The sequence below is a fragment of the Oryctolagus cuniculus genome, chromosome 4, assembly GCF_964237555.1.
Source record: "Oryctolagus cuniculus chromosome 4, mOryCun1.1, whole genome shotgun sequence".
Classification (NCBI taxonomy): domain Eukaryota; kingdom Metazoa; phylum Chordata; class Mammalia; order Lagomorpha; family Leporidae; genus Oryctolagus; species Oryctolagus cuniculus.
The window spans coordinates 67748857-67772959 of record NC_091435.1 but is presented as its reverse complement, the minus strand read 5'-3'; the positions used below and the strand labels follow the sequence as shown (position 1 = coordinate 67772959).

At 45.4% G+C, this 24103-nt stretch overlaps 1 protein-coding gene across 2 annotated transcripts in view; it reads right to left on the bottom strand.

Moving 5' to 3' along the window:
* Positions 1–295: 295 nt before the first annotated feature.
* Positions 296–24103, bottom strand: part of PLCXD2 (phosphatidylinositol specific phospholipase C X domain containing 2) — a 65255-nt gene continuing 41447 nt past the window's right edge. The window contains exons 2-5 of one of the 2 annotated variants that reach the window (XR_518516.4): positions 23304–23764; positions 14804–15045; positions 6092–6347; positions 296–4843 (exon numbers count right to left, since the gene is read on the bottom strand). Coding sequence is in view for 1 of the 2 variants with exons in the window: in XM_002716713.5 (XP_002716759.1) it covers positions 6188–6347; positions 14804–15045; positions 23304–23764 (863 nt within the window). In the remaining variant the exon portion in view is untranslated. Of the gene's footprint in view, positions 6348–14803; positions 15046–23303; positions 23765–24103 lie in introns of both variants that reach the window. The other variant, XM_002716713.5, reaches the window with a different exon arrangement.

Here is a 24103-nt window from a genome sequence, read left to right as displayed (position 1 = left end):
GATGGTGGTCAGATGAGGCTATGGCATTCAGTAGGCCTGGCCAAAGCATAATGGAAATATTTGAAGCACTAAGGATGGAGTCTGAAAAAGCACAATGTCAAGGTTGTCTACATACTTCACATACTGCTGACTTCAGGGACTGCAACAGGTTGAGTTAGTCCCAGCATACACTAGAAAGGGCTGAGTGCGTTTTCACCAAATACTGTAAAACAAGAAGTTTTATTGATGCTGAGTCTATAGCTCCTTAAAAAAAATTAGAAGTTGGGCTAATAATAAAATGTTCATCCAAACAAAGTGCCTGCTAAAGTTTCACATTTATTATTAAGCTACATAGTTCAAATCAAATACAAGAAAACATATCATGTCATAATATCTAGTAAAAATTTTCACAGTTAAAATGAGGTATTCTGGAATTACAATGTGCTAGGTTAAATCGAGCAGTTTAATCAAAGTTACAGGGGAAAAACAGAGAAATATATTTGAACCATTATTTCTTGGGGGAGGGAGCTAAAAAGCCAAGTGAAATGTGTATGAATGAGATAATGAAGCCACAAAATACAGCATATCCAGCAGCACAGAAGCAACCTTTTAATCCTAACCATAATTTTGTATAATTTATTATTTGAATATTTAACTTTGCAAACAACATGCAACTGTAGTGTAAAACAAGCAATATCAGACAAAATAGAATACCTATTACAGCATTTATCAGGTTCATATATCATCTGAATTCACCAAGACTTGATTCACTGGGACAGTTTCTGTATTTTCTAATCGCTGATCGGTGAGGTTAAGTATTACAGTTGGCATATACACAGTACGAATAATGAATACACGATTTGTATTTAACACTTATTAACACTGGGCTATAACTTAGCATAATAGCAGCAAGGTACCACTATTTCTAGAATATGTTCTAAGATTCACCATACTGATACTACAGATTAGTGACTGAAGTATAATTAGTGCAATAAACTAACCGCAAATGTACAAAGCTGCCAAAGGCCTGTATTTGACTTTTCAAAGTGCTGTGCTTCTTCCTGGGCTTAAAGCTTGTGAGCAAGCCCGTGCTATTTGAATGTAATATGGTTCCCAAAGTTTTGTGCTCCAATCAAGTATAGTTCTAATATTTGAGTGGGGTGGGTAGCAGATGCAATAATAAAGGAGAGTAAGGAGCAACAGCCACTGTGATACGAGTGCGTTGGACCTCACTGAATGTCCACTCCTCCCACGTCCATTTTGCCAGCGTCCTGTGATTAACCGTAACCAGGAGATGATGGACGACAGCAAGGAGACAAGAGGAGAAGGTGGCGGTCTGTGCAGGAGATGAGAAGGAAGTCATAGAAAATGCCTCTAGACTTTTGGTGGGGCTGCTTCAGCAGATTGTGGAATGGAATTCCCAGAGAGAAGAGGGAAATAGCTTTTCCAACTATTTAGCTGAGTTTGAAAATTCCTAAGAACAAGTTCCGTTGGAGAAGATAGGGCACACTCTATCTACTGAAGGATAGAGTTATATTAGAAAATGTTAGTGTCTGAGACTGTGCTATTTTAAGGAAATCAATTAAAAACATTTTGTGGTACATTCTTCTGGGTTAGGGCTCGTGTAGAGATACAGTGCCAATGGCACCACCACACTAGTAGGAAGCTGGAGAATACAAAGGCTAAGGAGATAGAGGCTCTCTTGGGGGCACTAGAGAGTTGTTCATATTAAGGGTAGTCTTCAGCTACATCACATACACCATCAGTTTACTCCTGCATGTCCCAGTGCAATGCATGTGAGTGACTTAGCTATGGTGGCAAATACCAGGAGGCAGCCGGGGGCATGGGACAAAGATGCACTAGAAACCTAGTGCAATATACAAGGACAATCATGTCCTATACCGTGATCAACCAACTTCCTTGCAGTTTGGATGTTTGATGCCATTGATTCCTATTCACCTCCTCTTCACGTTACAAGGCTGCATAGCATGTATTGGGCAAGGCCCACTGTCGGGATCCACCACACCTGATGGCAGGTTTCTGAGGCCTCCACATTTCATTATACAGATCAGTAGAGGTGCCATTCAATGAGCCCAAGTAGCATTCTTCATGTGTGCCCCAGAAGGAAGAATGTCCACAACTGTACACACCCTGAGGATAAGGCATTTGACCTACACACTAGAAACCTTCTATGTTGCGAGCTGATCCACTGATGTTTGCACAACACTCAGCACTCAGGTAGCAGACAGCATCTTTATTACACATGAAAGAGCAGGAAGACTGACCAGAGGGTCACTAGCTCCACTCAGGCAGGGGAGCCTCATGGCTGTGCCTCATTCGATAGCACTGTCTGCTCCCCAGAACCTAAGAAGTCAGACAATAAAGAACACGGCAAAAACTTAAAGTGGCATGAACTACATCCGACACGTGGCCTGCTTTCGTGTAGTACTTTTGCTTCCCAGAAAAGTGGAGTGACTTTGCTTCAGTCTCAGTCTCTGCCGTGTCTCCACTGTTAGCTTTGTGCTCAGCCCTCTACTTGGGTTGCAATCAGGTCTCTTTGGGGAGCACTTTCTAAAGGCAAAGATTCAGAAAACCAAAGATAGAAGATCCCAACACACCACAAAGCTGAGATTAATTCCTGAATGCTCCTTGGACAGAAACATACATTTTTTTTAATGTGAATATGAAGTTTTTGAAAGAAGGATTAGAGTTCTTAAGACCTATCACTACCTGGGCTCAGATCTTGTGCTTTTCTCTGGGTTTACATAAAATCCTGGGCTTGGACTGTGGCTTAACTGTTCTCAAGATTCAGGGAACTGGATCCAGCACTAAGGAAAATGACTAAACTACTATCAGGTCTAATACAGCAAATATTAAAAATTGTTTGGCATGACCCCTTTAGGTCTGTCATCAAAATAAAATTTAATCTCCAGTAGCTTGTCATCCCCTTTCATCAGATTCATCTTGACCTAAGAATATCTTTTGTACCTGTGACACCACATGGTACTTCCAATATGCTCAAAGTTCGAACTTTCCGTGCTGTTCCAACCCAGCTGAAACCTGTGATGGTCCCCTTTGCCACAAGACATGGACATGTGACTGTGTGAGAAATGGTCCAGGGAGCTCATGAAAAACCCAGTTATATTTTGAAATAAATAATGACCCAAAATTCTGTGAAACTTAAGTCCTCTTTGGCTCAGTCAATTTTGATCTAAGTGTGAGCCTGATTTTGATCTGGAAGTCCCCAGAACTTGTGAGAACATATGATATGGCTGGGTCACCATTTTTGTTGTTGGCAGGTGTGCAATGAGTCCTTGACTTAAGGTGTATTTTCTTTCTGTCCCACGTGCCTGAGTTCTGCTTGGCCTCATGGTCAAGGAATAGAATGCACACAATCTTTACATATGTCAAGCAACTTTTTCATGGGATGGAGATTTCACCCATTTGAGGATATTTATAAAGGGAAAACTAAATAATTCTCCTCCTATCTCCCAGAACTCCTATGCAGATTTTCAAAATGCAAGCAAAGCAGGCAACCAAAAGCAGCCCAAATGAGTGACTACTTGCATTCACCACACAGAGCAGAATTCCATGCACACAACCCTGGTGGTTTTTTGTGCTTCTGTGTCATGCTTGATGATTTTTTTTTTCTTACCATGAAAACACTAAGGTGCACTTAAATGTTACAATTCAAGCAAAGTGCAACTATATATTGAAAAACTAAACAAGAAAATCAAGTAAACATTTCACTGAACAGTCTGTAGCCCTTGGTTTCACTGGCATCCAGTATAGATACCTGTCGACACACCTGGCCTCATAGCACCAAGCACCTGGACAAAGCTGAGGCTCAAATAAAACAGAGCAGAATGATTCTCCTCTTGCCTCCTTATCTCTTTGCCAAGTAACGAAGGGTCAAGAGAGGGGCATAAATCTAGTCGGTAGGATAGAAACATAACCCAAACAGAACAACAAAAAAAGTAAACTCTGAGGACAGGCCAGGGGTTTCAGGGCTGGTTGCTAGGGTTTATTACCCAAATTGAAGGGAAATTAAGAAAGGAAGGGCATTTTCGTTCCTCCTCCTATCCAGAGAAAACTCTACAGGATTAGATAATGCTAATCCCCAAAGCTCTTTAGGGAGAGGTTCAAATGCAAGAAAAGGGAGATTTGAGCAAGATTTTCCCAGAAGCAACTGTAGTGTGACCTCCTGAAGCTGTGGGAGCTAAAAGTCAGGGCTTCAACTATTTTACAGAAAGTGCAGGCTGGAAGATCAAGAGCCAGGGATGTGCATGTACTTTTAGTAGCTCACCCAGGATGCCCCTTACTGCAGGCAGCATGCAAAGTCCAGCTACGAGCATCAGAAGACAGGAGTGGGGAACTCCTGGGAGAAGGGGCCAACGACCTTCACGAATGCACACATGCATTTCAGATCCCACGCTTGTATTTCCTCCTTAGGAATCCAGAAGCTGACACTTGCTAGGATACCTGGAGGGTACCGAGCAGCATTGAGGCTCATCCACGCTCACGCCCAGTTTTCTTTCTGGCTCCTTCTTTTGCAACTCTCTTCCCGAGGGTCTACCTCAAGCACCAAGAGTTCTTTCTTCTTGACCCATTGCGTCTTCTGTCCCACTGCGTGGCTTAGTAGGGGCTTCTCAGAGCTGGAGCACAGCCACACACAGGCACTGTCTCCCCCAGCAGGATGGACAGAGCTAGGCCATCTACAGCAGCGTCAGAGGTCACTCACAGCCCTGATACACGAGGCCCCGTCCAGGGCAGAGGACCGTGGCAGCATGTGTCCTGGGTGAGGCAAGTTCGGTAAGCTCCTGTGGGAGCGCTCTTGACATAAGAAGCACTGCAGATTCTTACTCTATGAATAAATAAATGAACAAATAAATAAACAATCAGAACACAAGAGGGCTCTTTGTAGGTAAGCACCTCTTCTCAATAAAAAAAGAAAAACAAAATCCCCTCTTGAGTTTCAAAGCCCTCATTCAGTGGTGAGTAGTAGGCTCAAAACAACCTGCAGAAAGTAGAACAGTCCAGACAAGAACTGGCTAAGTTCCAACACTGGGATTTCTCACTTGATGACCCACAAGTCATCCTAAACGTCCCCGAGGTAGTCTAGTGTTCCAGGAGTTACAGAACGGCTCCCATCCTACTTGAGGCTTCCTCCTTTAATGCCACTGCACTTCCCCATGCACCCTGTGTCTGCCTCCATGTGTCACAGCCAGGATGCCTTAGTGTGGTGTCCCACGCTATGCACCTAAGTCCTAGGCAGAAAACAATGAAATGCAACTCCAAGATTTGGCTTGGAGACCTCACTCTAAAGAGGACCTTGCCAAAATGATGCAGGTGCTGCTCTGGCAGCTACATTTTGGGGAAAGCGACAGAACTAAATCAAAGGAATCTGGAAAGCAACAAACATGCATGTCTATCTCTTAGTGAGTCCAGTTCTCAAAAGATCTCCTGTCATTGTTCCTTTCACTTTTAAGTAAGGGCCTAATGAAATAGAAGGGAATCAATGTTTTAAAATTAGGAAATCTTTTTCCAGCTCTAAAGGCAGTATATACTGTTGATCTGAATAATGAAGGTGACCAGTTGCCTGCACAAGCTATGCACAAAGAGCTTGTGGCTGAAACACCTTGGTGACAAATAACTTACGTTCTCAGGGAAGAAGGGGTGGCATTCAAGAATCCTAGAGAGAGCTGGTGCTTGACCTCCTCTCACCTAAGAACCCTGGGTTGATGTTAAAGCCAACCCAGAGGGCAGCCCACACCTGCTAGGAGTCATTCCTTTTACCTGGAATGCCTTTCTGGTCTATCCTCACTGGCTCAAGCACAATATCTTGGTAAAGACAATAATAGGGAAACTGGACCAATCAGGGGACACTCCATACCCCAGTGGCATTTGCATATCCTATTCCTATATTCCATTCACCACCATAAGCCACTGGGGAGATTCTGGTCTTAACCACATGAAATAAATTTTATTCCCTCAGACTTAAATTTTTTTAAAGTCTCTCTTGGGGAAAAAAAATGCAGTTGAAAGCCCTGTCATTTTATCCTAATGGCCCTGTGAGGAAGGAAAAAAAAAAACCCCTCCTCCTCTTACTCACTTCTCCATCACTGCCCAGGGACCATCCTAACAGGAAACCCTTCCAAACTTTACCCTGGATCAACAACTTCCACATTAAGTTAAACAAGCAATCAAATCAGCATTTAGCCAAAGCCCTGTCCTCCTGTAGGAGGTCATTCAACTCAATGACGGTCGTGGCAAAGTCCACCAGGTCCACGAAGTCAGATGTGATGATGTTGACGCCCATGGCTCCAGGCTTCTGTGTCTTCACCCAGTCCAGGATGGCAGGAAGATTCCTACACAGAGGGAAGTGTTGGGGGCAGAGAGAACAGAGGGCAGAGTTGAAAGTTCTGCGTCTGTAGGCATGGGAATACAACAGTCCCCTGATTGTAACAAAAGTATGTCAAGGAAATCACAAGCCATGAGGGGCATGTCTGCTTAAAGTTTACATTTTCTTTAGGGGTGGCAGTGGTCTCTATTCCACCAAGCGTTCTACCTTCCAGGTTTCTTTGCTGGAAGAGCAGACTACCTGTCTCAGGCACCAAAGTGGTGCCATGCCAACAAGAGCTTAAAAGAGAAAACTAAGATCAAGAGCTTCATAATCGGTGCACTCTTCAATCCTTTTTTTAAAAAGATGTATTTATTGGCTGGCGCCGCGGCTCAATAGGCTAATCCTCCACCTAGCAGCACCGGCACACCGGGTTCTAGTCCTGGTCGGGGTGCCGGATTCTGTCCCGGTTGCCCCTCTTCCAGGCCAGCTCTCTGCTGTGGCCAGGGAGTGCAGTGGAGGATGGCCCAAGTGCTTGGGCCCTGCACCCCATGGGAGACCAGGAAAAGCACCTGGCTCCTGGCTCCTGCCTTCGGATCAGCGCGGTGCGCCGGCCGCAGCACGCCAGCGGTGGCGGCCATTGGAGGGTGAACCAACGGCAAAAGGAAGACCTTTCTCTCTGTCTCTCTCTCTCTCACTATCCACTCTGCCTGTCAAAAAAAAAAAAAAAAAAAAAAAGATGTATTTATTAATTTATTTGAAAGGCAAAGTGACACAGAGAAAGGGAGAGTCAGAGAAGGAGGACGAGAGAAAGAGAGCTTCCATCTCCTGGATTACTCCCTAAATGGCTGCAATAGTCAGGCCCAGGCCAGGCCAAAGACAGGAGCTCCACCCAGGTCTCCCATGTCAGTGGCAGGGGCCCAAGTACTTGGGTCATTTTCTGCTTCTTTCCCCAAGCGCATTAGCAAGGAGCTGGATTGGAAATAGACCAACCAGGACTTGAACTGGTGCTGTGATATGGGATGCTGGAGTCATAGGCAGTGACTTAACCCATTGTGTCACAATGCTCGGCCCTTTTTCTAATTAGAATATAGTAAAAATTACAGAACCTTATAATAATTTTATAGTAAGTATATTGACCACTCAGATACTAGTACTCCATTGGCTACACCTGCTTGCCATGTATCAATCCACCAACCATCACCCGGCTTCCATCAATCCATCCTGGTATTAACATATTCCAACTGCAAACATTTATACACAGCCCCTCCATTTCAACTGGCATAGGATTAATTAGACTTCCGTTCTCATTTCAGGCTTTCTTTTTTGACATAAAGTTTATGTGCAATAAAATGTGCAAATCTAAAGTATATATTTACTGAGTTTTGGCAAAACAAAAAAGAAAAAAATCAAAGTATAGAGCATTAACAGCATTCAAGAAGCTCTTGCACCTCTTCTGCAGCGATCCTTGTCCCATCCTCCCATCAACAATAATTATTAGGATTATTTTCTACTACAGATTGTATTTGCCTGTTCTGGAATTTAATATAAACTATGCAATGTGTACTTTTTGGTGTGACTGTTTCTTTATTTAGCATAATGGTTTTGAAATTCACCCATGTTGATGTGTGTATCAATGGTTCTTTCTTTCTTTTTCTTAGCGTGGCATGGTATTCCATTGTACAAACAAATCAGTTTGTTTTTCCATTTTCCTATTTATGGGTATATGAATTTTTTTCCAGTTTTTTACATTGTGAATAAAATTGTTACAAGCATTCTTATGCAAGCCTTTTTGTAGACATTTACTTTAACTTTCCTTTTTCTTTTCTTTTTTTTTTTTTATTTGACAGGTAGAGTTATAGACAGAGAGAGAGACATAGAGAAAGGTCTTCCTTTCACTTGTTCACTCCCCAAATGGCCGCTATGGCTGGTGCTGCGCCGATCCAAAGCCAGGAGCCAGGTGCTTCCTCCTGGTCTCCCATGCGGGTGCAGGGGCCCAAGCACTTAGGCCATCCTCCACTGCTTTCCTGGGTCACAGCAGAGAGCTGGCCTGGAAGAGGAGCAACCAGGACTAGAATCCGGTGCCCATATGGGATGCTGGTGCTGCAGGCGGAGGATTAACCAAGTGAGCCATGGCGCCGGCCCTAAATTTTTATTTTATTTATTTGAAAAGCAGAGTGGCAGAGAGGAGAGGGAGACACACACACACACACACACACACAGAGAGAGAGAGAGAGAGAGAGAAATTTTCTATCTACTTGTTCACTCCCCAAATGGTTGCCATGGCCGGGGCTGCTCCAGGCCAAGTCAGGAGCCAGAAACTCCATCCTAGCCTCCCATGTGAGTGGCAGGGGCCCATGTACTTGGACCATCCTCCATTGTTTTCCCAGGTGCATTAGCATGGAGCTGGATTGGAATCGGAGCAGCTCGAATTTGAACCAGGGCTCAGATATGGAAATGTTGGCTTTGTAGGAGGTGGCTTAACCCAGTGTGCCACAATGTGGCCCCTTCATTTTTCTTGTGTAAATATTAAAGAATAAAATTTCTATGTTGCAGAGATGGTTTATACATAGTTTTATAAGAAACTGCTGGGCCTTTTCCCATTGAAATTGTTCTACCATACAGGTAGACTCCCACCTGAGTGTCCCACTTGCTTCACTTCCTTCCCTAACACGGTGCTACCAGTCTTTCATCTTAGCCATTATAATGGATGGGTAGCAATAGCTCAAAATGCTTCAATTTGCACTTTTCTGATGACTAGTAACGTTGAGTAGTTTCTCATGTGCTTATTGGCCCTCTGTATATCTTATTCTTGAAAGTGTTTGTTCAATTCTTTTACTAATCTTTTTACTTTCTTTAAAAACAAAAACAAAAACAAAAAACCTGCTACATTCAGAGCCTGCACTGTGGCATAGCGGGTAAAGCCGCCGTCCTGGCTGGTCCACTTTCAATTCCGCTCTCTGCTATGGAAAGCAGTAGAGGACAGCCCAAGTGCTTGGGCCCCTGCACCCGCATGGGAGACCAGGAGGAAGCTCCTGGCTCCTGGCTTCGGATCTGCGCAGCTCCGGCTGTTGCGGCCAATTGGGGAATGAACCAGAGGATGGAAGATCTCTCTCTCTCTCTTTGCCTCTACTTCTCTTTCTCTGTGTAACTCTGATTTTCAAATAAATAAATAAATCTGTTAAAAAAGCTGCTGCATTGTAGCAATTACTTATGTATCTTGATACTAGTCTTTTGTCAGCAATATTTTGTGAATATTTTCTCCTATCCTGGAGCTTGCCTGCTGATTTTCATTTTGATGAGCTGAATGTGTTAATTTTGAGTGAGTCTTATCCAGCAATTTTTTTTCTTTTATGACTGGTGATATTTTAAAGAAACTTTTGCTTACTCCTAATACACAAAGATATTCTATATTTCTTATAAAAATTTTATGTTTTTAGCTCCTGCTTAGCTCTCAGATTCACTTCAAATTAATTTTTGTATAGAGTGTACAGTAGGAGTTAAGCTTCACCTTTTTCTAAATGAACATATAGCTATTCTACTTGCTCTGCGTGGCTTCTTAGTAGAAGAGTGTGTAACCAGTAGTCTCATGAATGCATACGATCAGTCTCATTCTATAAACTGAAGACTTCCTACATGACAGCCAAATGTGGTGCCCACTAAAGCTAACAGGCTAGTGACATAAACAAGTCATGCCAACTCAGGGTGACCACTGCGGCATTAGTAGTGAGTGCAAAGTACCCGGAGCCGTAGGCAGGGAGCGATAAGATGTACTCGGAGTTTGCGTCATGGTAAAAATAACTTACTAAGTGCCCGACTGGCTGAGAGCACTTTAAACAAGACAGAAACTGGTCCTGTGTTGGGCAGAGGGCCTGGCGATTTCTTATAAAGGATTTGCTCTAGGCCCAAACTGAACTAGGTCACGTTCATTATCACCAGCGGCCTCTTTCTGCTCTTTGGGTACCACCTCTCCAGCTGGTTCCTTTTCTCCTTCGAAGCTGCACCCCTTCCTTTGGGTACATATGTATGTACAGCTGTCTCCTAGATGACCCTCGATCGGCCAGTGGGGGCACTGTTGTCTTTCTCCCCTTTCTTCCACACAACAACTGCACTCGGTCCTGGGCCTCTGCCCACACTCAGTTGCCTCTAGTCAGCCTTGGGCTAAAACTCTTCTCCTGAACCGCTTCGTGCTTTTAGAACAATAGCTGGTTAAAACCTAAACCGCTCTCTCAGGGACATTTGCATTTTAACTAGGACTGCAAAAGGTTTAAAAATCTCAGGATGACCTGTGTTTACTTAGTTTTGTGGTCCTTCAATTTCTGCCCCCTGCAAAATGGGGGTCCTAACAGTATCTCACACAGAGTTTTGGGGCATTAAATAAAACAATCCATCAGAAGTGTCTGGGACAATTCCCAGGATATGGTAAGTACCGTGTTAAGTGTTTGCAATAAGAGGTCTCATAAATTGGGAGAATGTAAGTCTGAAACATTTGGAAGCTGGGGGTAAGAACTTAAGCTACAAAGTGCTGTTGGCCTGACAACGAGGGGCTGCACAGAGACCAGGAATATACAAGGGCCCACATGAATGTCATGGTGCTACCGAGTTTGAGGCAGTCAAGACTTTGTCAACAGCAGCGTTTAAGTATGAAACACAGGCGCCATCTGCTGGTCACCATGGGGAAGTGGGCATGGTAGGCCTGGTGGAAACTCCGACCTGCTGCAGCCAGAGCTACACTTTCCAGCCTTCTTTACCAATAGGGCTGACAGGTGTATTTTGTGCCAGGTTCTGTGGTAGGCATTTTCATGTTAAGATTCTGCAGTCTCGTGAGGTGTTATCAATCCCAGTGAACTGTTGAGAAAACCACAGCTCAGGGACCTCAGAAGTCTAAGGCCACCGTGTTGCTAAGAACTGCATTAGCTTGCAAGGGCTGTGGTAGCCAAACACAGGACCCAGGATGGCTTGAATAGCAGGGATGTGTGTACTCCTGTTCTGGAGGTGGATGGCCAAGGTCAGGGAGCCAGCAGGCCTCCCTCCTTGGCCTGCGGGTGACTGCTTTCTCACCGTGTCCTAACCTGGCCTCGTCTATGTGCACGCAAGTCCTGGGGTCTCTCTGTGTGTCTGAGGTTCCTTTTCTTTAAAGGATTAGGGTCCACCTGGCATGTTAACTTAATTGCCTCTTTAAGCACAGCACCCATATCCAAAGATAGTCATATTCTGAAGTACTAGGGGTTTAGGGATTCAATAAATGAATGGGGAGAGACCATCTTGGACTTTAGCCCCAGACCTCCTTGGTTCAGTCCATGTGCCCTCTTTCATGGCAGCTCTCTCCAGACGCTTGGGCAAAACCCACTTTCATTTGACTTCAGTGTGAGTACTATAAATCTGAACTCCAGGATGCCTTGAATCTGGGGAGAGCCACAGTAGAAATTCGGTTACAGTGGCTACGGTTTCTGTGGCCTCCTTCTAGGGGGATGAGCCAAGATGTGCAAGTTCTCGCGTCTGACGTTCGGCGAAGAGTTGGGAGGTTAACTCCTGTGTGAGAGAACCCTCTCCACATTGATGGAAAGCATGCCTTGTCTTCTCACTCAACTTGGCTGATGACCAGTGCTCAGAACCAGCTGGGTGGGTTGTGGTCTAGGACAGCCCCTCTGGGTGTTGTCGCCCAGGGGAAGGCCCTGCACTGGTTCAGCTGCCCTGACGAGGTCACGGTCACGTTTGCACTGGGCTCGACCTCAGCGGCACTTCCTGCCTTAGTAGATGAGCCAGCCTAGGAATGCATGATGCTTCCCTGTAATAGTCTTGTGACCAATAGGGGCCGAGATGCCAAAGAGTCTTTCTAATCCCAGGGACATATGCTGCCTGCCAACCAGGCAAGGGCTATGGCATCACCAGGACACCCTGGCTTTGGGCACATGCCCCTGTCATTAGATGAAAGGGCCTATGATTCATCTGCAGCCCAATCAAAGTTCTAGGAATTTACAAGTAAGAAAACCAGTGTGACACTGTGGGGCAACAGCTGCAGCCAGAGATCTGGCCAGATTCACATACTAATAAGACAATTCCAGGCCTGCAGAGAGAAAGGGGTAGCATTGAACTTTATAAAGGACAGTGGTCCACAGAAGCCTGGTTATTTGATCCTTTCTAAAGGACAGGGCAGGAGCACAGTGGCCATGCAAGTGGCACAAGCAAGTCTGAGATGTATTATTGACTCTTGGCAGCTATGCAGATCTGGGTCAGTTAACTTCGCTGAGTCCCATCTAAGTGAGTGGTGACACTGTGCCCTAGATAATGAGCCCTCTGAGAGGCTGGCTTGATTTAAGAATGAAGTGAAATCTTCCACAGAAAAGGTACTTGATATTAAGAATACAGCATGCAGCTAGAACTACTCATTATTTTTAAATGCTTCCTCTTCCTTGTTTCACACCTCTCCCTGCACAGACTTTATAAGAGTGATTTTCACATGGCCTTACAGAAATTTTTATGTCGGTTTTTCCTGCCAGACTTTGAGTTCTAGCAGAGAGCAGAGCTATATTCATTCGCTGTCTATCTTTCCCTCTGGCCCCTCCCAGTTACTCAATGTTGGCTGAATGAATAATAAATACCACTGTGTTAATCTACAAATTTACCAAAGGCGTTTATATGAATATATATAATATATAATATATGCTTCTAATTCAGGATCTTTCAAAAAGATATAGTATTGTTTTATTAATTCTGTTTTCCAAGTTCAAAACAACCAATTCAACTACAACAGCTTAGGAGAACCACACAGAAAGGAGGATCACTGGGATTCAGTCATAAAAAGAATGGTAAACTGGTTAGAACCAGGAGACATTATGTTAAGTGACACGAGCCAGACACAGAATGACAAATACTATGTGCTTTCTCTCATATGTGCCCACTAGAAGAACTGATTTCCAGGGGCTAGCAGTGTGGCCCTGAAAGGGTTAAGCCTCCGCCTGTGATGCAGCATCCGGTGTGGGAGCCGCTGGTGGCACTGCTGCTTCCCTGCCCATCCAGCTCCCAGCTCTTGGCCTGGGAAAAGCCAAAGATGGCCACTAAGGGAGATCTGGATGAAACCCCTGGCTCCCGGCTTCGGCCAGGCCCTCCCCTGCCGTTACAGCCATTTTGGGGGTAAACCAGTGGATGGAAGATTTTATCTCTCTCTCTCTCTCTCTCTCCGTAACTCTGTTTTCAAATAAATAAATTTTTAAAAATAAAGATTTCAAATTAGAAGAGAGTGGAATAGTGATTTCTAGACCCCAGGAAGTGTGGGGGGAAGTGAGCTGGTGAGCGGTTGGATAGTAGGTACCAAAATACAGCAGATAGGAGCGGCGAGTTCCAGTGTTTCACATCTTAGTGTCTAGTTCACAATAATCCATTGTGTATTTTGAGAAGAACTAGGAAAGAAGAGCTTGAAAGTGCCAAAAATAAAGGAATGATAAGTGTTATTACCATGATTTGATCATTACACATCATATACATGTATTGAGATATGCACAATTATTATGTGTTAATTAAGCATTTAAAAAATGACACAGGTTTCCGGTTCTGTCCGCAGCCAACATAAGCAGGAGCACTCCCAAAGAAAAAAAAATGCAGGTGCCCTGTGCTATCTAAACTCCTCTTGGGTGTAATCCTCTTTTTGAGGTCACACTCTTCAAACTCAGAACCAGCCACACAGGGGCATGCTTCTGGATGAATCTTTCACTATCTGAACTCCACTCTCATCATCTGGGACCCAGGAACCAACTGCAGTGTACAAAATACATTTTGTTACCCAACTATATTAGCTTCCCCAGCCTGGACTGCAAAGGATGCCCTGTTATTTGAGTATATTTGGAATGGTTCCCGTATGTGTGTACATATGGGCATGAACATACACACACACACACACACAAACCACTATTTTTTCTTGACAACATCTATCATCCATTGGTGTCCAGGACAAAGAACGCTGTCCAACATACATCACCGGCACTTCTCCTGCTTAACTGTATGGTCAGCTCCGTTCTACCCCCAGGGATTATCCACAGCTAGGGCATGGGGGGCAGTGTCCTCAGCTGCTTCTCAGGACTCAGGGTCACATGGAAAGGAGAACAAACTCTTGAAGGGCCATCTCTGAATCTCTGGCACAATGGTCTGTAGTTAATGATTCTCGAATAAGTGAGTACTTGGACCAACTGTAAGGGACCAGGGCAAGTGGCACAAGCAAGCTGGCATCGATGGCATTGATTCAAAGTGCTTTACCATGGTATCAAAACTTAAAGCATATTTAATTTTATGATGTGTATTTTTAAAAAAGTGTTTAGAGATCCTTTGTTAATGTGAACCACCCCAAGTGCATCGCTGTCTCAAATGTAAGTGTTTTTGTTTGCTTTTAAATGGTCAAACTCTACAGTTTCTCTGCTGTTTATTCAGAACAGAATCAAGTTAATTAAAAACAAAACTAAACCCTGATTTGTGAGATGGATAAATACTTACCTATGAACCAGAGTGTTCTTGAGGCCACCGACCAGGCCCCTGGCGATGGTCTTCACTCTGGGCGTGAGAATGGCCTGGGAGACGTGGAAGGAGCCGCGGGGCGCTCGCTCACTCAGGGTGGTCTCCAAGAAGAGGATGAGCTTGCGCACACTCGTGGTATTTGCCCAGGGTGCTGGGATCTTCTTTCCAGGCCACAGGAAGGGGTATTGCTTGTAGAAGGGACAGTGGTAGAAAATAAGGACCTGCGGTATTCAGAATAGAAAAGGGGCAGCAATTCATGACAAAGCAGAACGTTAACTTCTGGGTTACACAGATTGCTGCAAAAAGCAAACAAATACAACTGTATGTAGAACCTCAAGATCTGTTAGCTATATATGCTTTTTTTGGTAAAGATTTATTTATTTATTTGAAAGTCAGAGTTACACAGAGAGAGGAGAGGCAGAGAGAGAGAGAGAGAGAGAGAGAGGTCTTCCATCTGCTGGCTCACTCCCCAATTGGCAACAACAGCCAGAGCTGAGCCAATCTGAAGCCAGGAGCCAGGAGCTTCCTCCGGGTCTCCCATGTGGGTGCAGGGGCCCAAGCACTTGGGCCATCTTCTACTGCTTTCCCAGGCCATGGCAGAGAGCTGGATTGGAAGTGGAGCAGCTGGGTTTCAAACCAGTGCCCATATGGGATGCCGGTGCTTCAGGCCAGGGCATTAACCTACTGCCCCACAGCGCCAGCCCCTAGCTATATATGCTTATAAAACCACTGAGCAAAAATGTACTCAGTGTTTGCTCTGTGTCTGACACAAAGATTCTTAATCAGTTCTGTTTTCTTTTATAGACATGCATGCCTCTGGAAACAGGGAAAAATCTTGGAGCTCCTTTTTGAATTATAACCTCGGGCCCAGCATTGTGGTACAGTCAGTTGTGGCATAGTGGGTTAATCCACTGTGATGCCAGCATCCCATTTGCATACCTGTTTGTGTTCTGGCTGCTCACATTCTGATCCAGCACCCTGCAAATGTGCCTTGGAAAGCAGTGGAAGATAGCCCAAGTACCTGGGCCCCTGCCATGCGTATGGGAGCCCAGGATGGAGTTCTAGGCTCCTGACTTCAACATGGCCCAGGCTCAGCTACTGTGGCCATCTGGGGAGTGAACCAGTGGATGAACCAGTGGATGGAAGATCTCTCTCTCTCTGTCTCTCTCTGTCTGTCTGTCTCTCCCTCTCTCTGTAGCTCTGCCTAGCAAATAAATACATTTTTTTTTTAAGATTTATTTATTGGCTGGCGCCGTGGCTCAGTAGGCTAATCCTCCGCCTATGGTGCCGGCACACCAGGTTCTAGTCCCGGACGGGGCACCGGATTCTGTCCTGGTTGCTCCTCTTCCAGTCCAGCTCTCTGCTGTGGCCCGGGAGTGCAGTGGAGGATGGCCCAAATGCTTGGGCCCTGCACCCACATGGGAGACCAGGAGGAAGCACCTGGCTCCTGGCTTCAGATCAGCATGGTGCGCCGGCTGCAGTGCGCCGGCTGCAGCGGCCATTGGGGGTGAGCCAATGGAAAAAGGAAGACCTTTCTCTCTGTCTCTCTCTCTCACTGTCCACTCTGCCTGTCAAAAAAAAAAAAAGATTTATTTATTTATTTGCAAGGCAGAGTTACATAGAGAGAGAAGGAGAGGCAGAGAGAGAGGGAGAGAGAGAGAGAGAGGTCTTCCATCTGCTGGTTCACTCCCCAGTTGGCCACAACAGCCGGAGCTGCGCCGATCTGAAGCCAGGAGCCAGGAGTTTCTTCTGGGTTTCCCACATGGGTGCAGGGGTCCAAGGACTTGGGCCATCTTCTGTTGCTTTCCCAGGCCATAGCAGAGAGCTGGATCAGAAGTGGAGCAGCCGAGACTTGAACTGGCGCCCATATGGGGTGCCAGCACTTCAGACGGTGGCTTTACCCACTACGCCACAGCGCTGGCCCCAGCAAACAAATCTTTAAAAAAGAATTATATTTTAAATGGATGCATAAAATAGGATTACAAAGGATATCAACGATTTGGAAATAAAGCCACCAGTGTAGTAAATACATTTGTAATAAGTTTTTGTATGTGCTTCATGACAAATGTATTAAAAATATTCTGCTATGGGTCTAAGTTTCATCCTTTTGAGTTACTGATGAGCATAGATTGTACTTGGAGATATCTGAAGAAACTGAAAATGTGATATGGCCAACAGTGTTGTGGGTCATGACCTACACTCATGATTGACAGGTGTACTAATTTTCAGTTAAAAATTAGTATAAATAGTCATTTTTCCCATCCAAATTCAGACTTCTTAAATTCTGTCCATACAAATCCCCACCCCCAGTGCCCTGGGGGCTCCCTGGACTGCAGGCTGGGAACTCGTGGGTGGGATGGGCCAGTACAGCCTGGAAGTTACAGTTCCCGTGCTCACAAAATCCACACTTAGATCCAGGAGCTGAGATGAAGACACCGAACTAATTTGGAGTAAACAGATTTCCAATGGCGTGCGCTGCAGGAAGCTGCCCTTCCCAGGAGAGTGGGGTCAGGGAAGACTTCAGAGAGGCCGCCATGGGCCTCCGGCGGGGCGGCTCGGGATGCTGGTGATTTTGAAATAATTAGCCAGCCGCATCCACAGCATTAATTAGGTTCTGGGAGGCAGTGGTGGGACTGGGAGTTGCTATTTTGATTGTCCCAATTCAGAGCTGTGCGGTGTACGTTTCTAGGAGTAATCTATTTTCTCCGTTCACGGGCACCAGTGATCTCTTCCTGGAGGAATGTCCCGCATATGCTTCCCCAGTCTGGGCTGCACTCCCCAGACAGCTGGCCCCAGCGTCATCCTCCAGCACCCAGGCACCAGGGCCCTACCTGCGCTGCGTGTCATGTTTCCACTGCGCTGTGACTAAGGGGCCTAGCTGCTGGAGGAGGCCCGCAGCTAGGGAGCACAGAGCAGGATAATGGCTGTTCCTGTTGTTTCTAATGTCTGATGCTAATGATGGCTGCGGTAAACACGTGCTAATGAGGTTAATCATAGGCTCATGGTAAGCAGCTTGCTGGGGAGATGGGGGGGGAGATTTCCTCCTGCCCTGTCATTGGCTCTCTGGAAGGGGAGCTGGCGCGGGGGACTACCACTGCCGTGGGAGGCGGGGCAGGCTGGGTGGCCCTGTGCCCACGCTGCTTCTCCTGGCTGCCTGGCCCCTGGGCCGGGTGTCAGGGGACCCCGGAACCTGTACATTATACAAAAGGGCTTTTCTGATGATGAAGGTGTCAGGGGACATTTCTCTTTAGTGGAGAAGGCTGGCTAGCAAAGTCACTCTTACGTTACAAGAAGGAGCAGTGACTCCCACCCAGGGTCTGAGTCGGCATCTGCCTCCCCATGTCACTCTGCTGTAGTTTTCTCTGAATTACTACTCCAGCCCAGCGGTTCATGTTTAGTTCCCCCCCCCCCAAGTCTCAGATTAAAAATCTCATTTCCAGGGCAGGCGTTGTGGCACAGCGGGGTAAGCTGCTGGGTGGGATGCGTGTATCTCACATCGCAGTGCCTATTTCAAGTCCCGGCTCTGGCTCCTCGACCTCCAGTTCAGCTTCCTGCTAATGCATCCTGGGAGGCAGCAGGTGATGCACAAGTGCTTGGGTTCCTGCCACCCACGTGGGAGACCTGGACGGACCCATCCCTGGCTGTTGCAGGCATCTGGGGAACCAGCCAGCAGATGGAAGATCTCTTTCTCTCTCTTTCTGTCTGCTTCTCAAATAGATGACAATTTAAAAAAAAAAATTAAAAATTACATCTCATTTCCTGTACAAGCTATTCCTTAATTGATCCTTATTCTGATCCTTCCTTTAATAGGGGCCTCTGGGATGCAAATTTCTGCTATGTTCTACTTTTTACTTGACTTGTTATAAAATCCCTGTCTTCACATAATATAGGACATTCAAGGCCATCTTATCTTGCAATTGTATATGAACTACTTTGTATTTCAGTAGTGTTATGCATTCTTAATGTCTCATTAAGATCCTAATTACTTCCAAGGTGTAGATTACATTTTCCAATTCACTTATCCGCTACTCCCCAAATGGCCACAATGGCTGGAGTGGGGCTGATCCAGAGCCAGGAGATTTTTCTGGATTTCCCACATGAGATTCAGAGGCCCAAGCACTTGGGCCATCCTCCAGTGCTTTCCCAGGCATATTAGGAGGGAGCTGGATTGGATGTGGAGCAGCTGGGACTCAAACTGGTGCCCATATGGGATGCCAGCATCTCAGAGGGCAGTTTTACCCACTACGTCACAGTGCTGGCCCTCCCAATTCACTTTATCCTTAAAATCCTGTCTCCTAGTACACAAATATGTACACGTGAGCTGTGATGTAACTGCATGTTGAGTAAATGAAATTTGAATGGTAGTACATTTCTTGATATTAAATTATAGTGATAAAATACTCAGGGGGTTACATGCAAGGTAGCTCATTACATAAGGAATATTTAAAATTTAACCTCCAGTGTGGCACTGCCCCAGCTGGGGGAAGACAGCTGGGGACTCCTTTTTGAGATATCTCTTTTTAAACCAAATCTTAAAATCAATTAATTTTAATTTTAAATTAAATTAAACTTTGACCCTTTTTGAGAGGCAGACACACACACACACACATACACACACATGCAGAGGGAGAGATAGAGAGACAGAGAGACAGAAACAGAGAAAGATAGTTTCCACCTGCTCCCCAGAATATCCACAGTGAGCTGGGAGCTAAAGCCAGGAGCGGAATGCAATGCAGATCTCCCGTGTGGACAGGAGGAACCCAATTAGTTGAGCCGGTCTGTATTAGCAGAAAACTGGAGTGAGGAGTTGGAGCCAGGAATTGAACCCAGGTACTTCATTGTGGGATGCAGATGTCTTAAGCGCTAGGCCAAATGAAGTCCTCTTTTTTTAGCTTTTAAGAAGAGATGTGTCAGGGAAAACATGGGGATGGAAGGAGCATTACATCTTGGGATTTAAATTGGTGATACGCTTCCTTTTCCTGCTATGTCATCAAAATGTCTTTTTAAAAATTTACTTATTTGGCCAGCGCCGCGGCTCACTAGGCTAATCCTCCACCTGCAGCGCCGGCACTCTGGGTTCTAGTCCCAGTCGGGGCGCCGAATTCTGTTCCAGTTGCTCCTCTTCCAGTCCAGCTCTCTACTGTGGCCGGGAGTGCAGTGGAGGATGGCCCAAGTGCTTGGGCCCTACACCTGCATGGGAGGCTAGGAGTAGCACCTGGCTCCTGGCTTCAGATCAGCTCGGTGCACACCGGCTGCAGCAGCCATTGGGGGGTGAATCAACGGAAAAAGGAAGACCTTTCTCTCTGTCTCTCTCTCTCACTGTCCACTCTGCCTGTCAAAACCAAAATTATTTATTTTCTTGAGAGGTAGAGTTACAGACAGAGACAGGGAGAGACAGAGATAAAGGTCTTCCAGTTGCTGGTTTACTCCCCAAATGGCCACAGTACCTGGAGCTGGGCCAATCCAAAGTAAGTCTCCCATAGGAGTGCAGGGGCCCAAGCACTTGTACCATCTTCTACTGCTTTCTCAGGCCATAGCAAAGAGCTGGCTCAGAAGAGGAGCAGCTGGGATATAAACCAGTGCCTATACAGGATGCTGGCACTGCAGGCGGATGCTTAGCCCACTATGCCACAGCACCAGCCAAAATGTCTTTATTTTATAACTTTAGTATTTGTGGTAAGATAATATAGTGAAATTGGTCCATACTTAAAAACTATGACATGGGCCAGAGTTGTGCCCAGTGGATTAAGTGCCACCTATGATGTTGAGTCTTTGCTGCTCCGCTTCAGATCTAGTTCCCTGCTAAGGTACTTGAGAAAGCAGCAGAAGATGGCCCAAGTGCTTAGACCACTGCACCCACATGGGAGACCTGGATGGAGTTCCAGCTCCTGGCCATTGTAGTCAGTTTGGGGAGTGGACCAATGGATGGAAGAGCTCTCTTTCTCTCTCTCTCTCTTTCTCTCTCTCTAATTCTACCTTTCAAATAAACAAATCTTTAAAACAAAACAAAAACCAAAAACTATGACAGATCATCACTCCACTGCTAGAAGTTCAATGTCCCCACTACTCATTATTCCTGAAGACCGTTCCTACTTCTCAGGTTTCTGAACAGTTTAGTATGCAATATGTCAGCCAGCAGAATGCCATTTGTGTACACAACTGCAAAACTGTATCTGCACTCAAATTTAACCTTAGCTGAATCCCAGTATTCAAAAGCCCTCTTACAGATCTCCACCCCCTTCTCCCATCCTGCTAACTCTGAGACCTTCTGATGCTAGGTGCTCTTTAATAAAGAGAAAATGTTTTTATTAGTATGTTACATGACGCCAGTTGTGAAAAATCACCAAGGCATATGAACAGTAGGCTGTTGTTACAGTCATCTCTTTCTGAGTGAGACCTGTGAATCAGAATAGATATAAACTCAGGTTTAAGTGAAAGAACTGTGATAAATTTTTGGTAAGATATCACCAAAGTTTTATCAGGAAACGTGGCTTAGCTGTATTTTAACAGACACTAAGAATTAACTCATCAAACTCTGGAGTCAAAGATATTGAGCACTTGTACCAGGTACAAAGCCGCCTGTTGTTTCCAGTTACTAAACTCTGGGAGTCACTATTGGATCTGCACTTTCTTTCACACTGGGAATCCTGTTAGGAGTCCCTGTTGGCTCTTCCTTCTGACCACTTGCCACTAACAGTATTCTGATTGGTTTTCCCACTCCTGCTCACCAGCCCCTTGCCCTAGTCTCAGCCTAGTCATCAGAAGGATCCCATTAAGATCTGCCAGGCCCCACCAACCAGTGCTCAGAACTCTCCTCACTCAGAGAAAGCCAGATCACAGTGTCTTCAAGGACCACGTGATCACCCACTCCCACCCTTAACCCCTCCTCCACAGGGTCCTCCCCCGCTTGCCAGCCCCATCACCCCTGTTGTCCCTCAAAGATAGCGGGGACGCTCCTCCTTTAGGGCTCACACTGTTTGCTTCCTCTGCTCCTCCATATTCACAGATTAACTCCCTCAAATGTGTTTTAATGAGAGTGCAACCAACTCTCTAGGCCACACGACCTTGCTGCTTCTTTCTGTACTTGCTCTCTCTCCTGCTATGGTTCTTACCACTTCCTGGCATTGTACACAATGTATTATTATTTTTATTCTATGTTCTCCCTCCTTCCACCTGAATGAGAGCCCCATGGGGGCAAGGGTGTTTGCCTGATTTATTTACTGATGTGTCTCAAGTCCTAAGAATATACTAGGTGTTCAGTAAATATTTCTAAGCGAATACTCTTTGGCTAATTTTTAATTGAAAGATCCTCCTTTCATTCAAAATATCTGCTTCTTTATAACATTTTGGTCACTGTGTCACATTGAGCATGTGGGAAATTTTGAGCAAAACTTATTTGCTTTCCTTTTTCTTTTTGAGGCTGTCTTCCCCTAAGCACTTCTCTTTCACTGTCATCCCTGGGATCACAGTGGGATCCCTGTAAGACCCACATCCCTTTTCCTGAGCATGTCCCTCATGTGCCTAGGTTTTGAGGTTTTTCTCAATTTAAAAAAGAATTGTAAAAATTCATTTACTTTCACTTTACTTCAAAGGCAAAGAGACAGAAACAAACAGACACAGAGAGATCTTCCATCTGCTGGTTCACTCCCCAAACGCCTGCAACAGCCATGGCTGGACCAGGCCAAAGTCACAAGCCGGAATTTAGTTTGGGTCTCCCATGTGGGTGACAGGGACCTGAGTGCTTGAACTATCATCGGCTGCCTCCCGGGGTGTGCAATAGCAGGAAGCTGGATTAGAAGCAAAGGAGTTAGTGCTTGAACCACATACTCTGATATGGGATGCATGCATCCTAGACAATGACTTAACTGCTGTACCAAATGCCTGCTCTGGCTCTTCTCACCTTAAGCAACCCAGGGAATGTTTACCCAGGCTGGAGATCCTTCCTTCTTTAACTCTCTTCTTCTATCATCCAAGTTCTACGAAGAGGGTCTTTAAAAATAGTAGCACACTCCTGAGATGAATGACTTCACATGACTTTGTCAGCTAATGTTTTCCTAACCAATACCTAGGCAATGATTACCTGACACTGAGTTGAAGGCATAATGGAATGCACCATCCCTGGGAGGAATTAGGAAGGTAAATCAGACCTCAGGAGAGACAGGATGTTAACGACCAACTGGACCGATTTCACAACTTTGAGTTGTGTTGGTTCTTACCATGCCATTGGAATTCAATTTAGATGTCAAATGGGTGGCCAGGCTAGCTTTAAATATTTGGCAGGTGTTAATCCCAGTTCAATAGAGCCCAGTGAAGCCACTGAAATCACTTTGAGACATAAGATCCAGTTTGCATATGTTTAATATTCCAAACAACCCACACTTTCTAGCCTGCCAGCCCTGGATGGAGCTATTTTATACCTTGTGGCCTAGGAAATGAACCAAGAGTTAAATTCTTGCCTCCATATCACCTCCCCTCCTACCTGGTGCTTCTTCTGCCACAGGGATTGCAGCGTCATACTTTCCACACTGCAGGCTGGACACAACTTGCTTCCAAAGGCCTCCTGGATCCGGAGAACCAGGCATTTGTGATGGGCTTCATCCATGGCGTAGAAGTGGTTGAAATCCAAGAAGATGATCTCCTGAGGGTGCTGTGAGAGGAAAGAGTCAATCTCCATCAGCCCATCCCAGACCTTGATGCCAAAAAGCCCGTGGATGAAGTAAATCTCCTGGTCAGCATCTCCTGGCTTGGAAGACACACGCAGGTCAAAGTAGCGGATCCCAGCCTCCAGCTGCTCTCGGAAGGTCAGGTTCTGGGTCACAGACCACTTCTTCATCAGCTTCTTCACCAAGGAGATCCTGGCGAGGCGTTTGATAGCTGGGGTTTGGTCAGGCCCCACTGGGGACTTTTCATCGACCCAGTAGCTGAAGGAATCATGAGAGCCTGTGTACAGAAACAGAGGCGAGGAAGTCGATGAGACTGCAGCTGGGGAAACCAAGCCAAGTGAGAAGAAAACATACTGAAAACAAGCAAACAAACAAAAAACAAAACCACCAAAATCTGCTTAAAAAGCACAAATAAATACTTGCAAAAATTTTCAAGGTTGTTAGGAATGAAGTAAACACAAATAAAAAGTAATATAGTCTTATTGGCAGCTTGTCAAGCTCCAGGTGATACTATAATTCTCATATATTGCTCATATCAGGTAAATTGGAAAAAGCTTTGGAAAGCTTTTTAAAAATGTGCTTACAAAGAGGAACTTTAAAATATTCATACCATTTG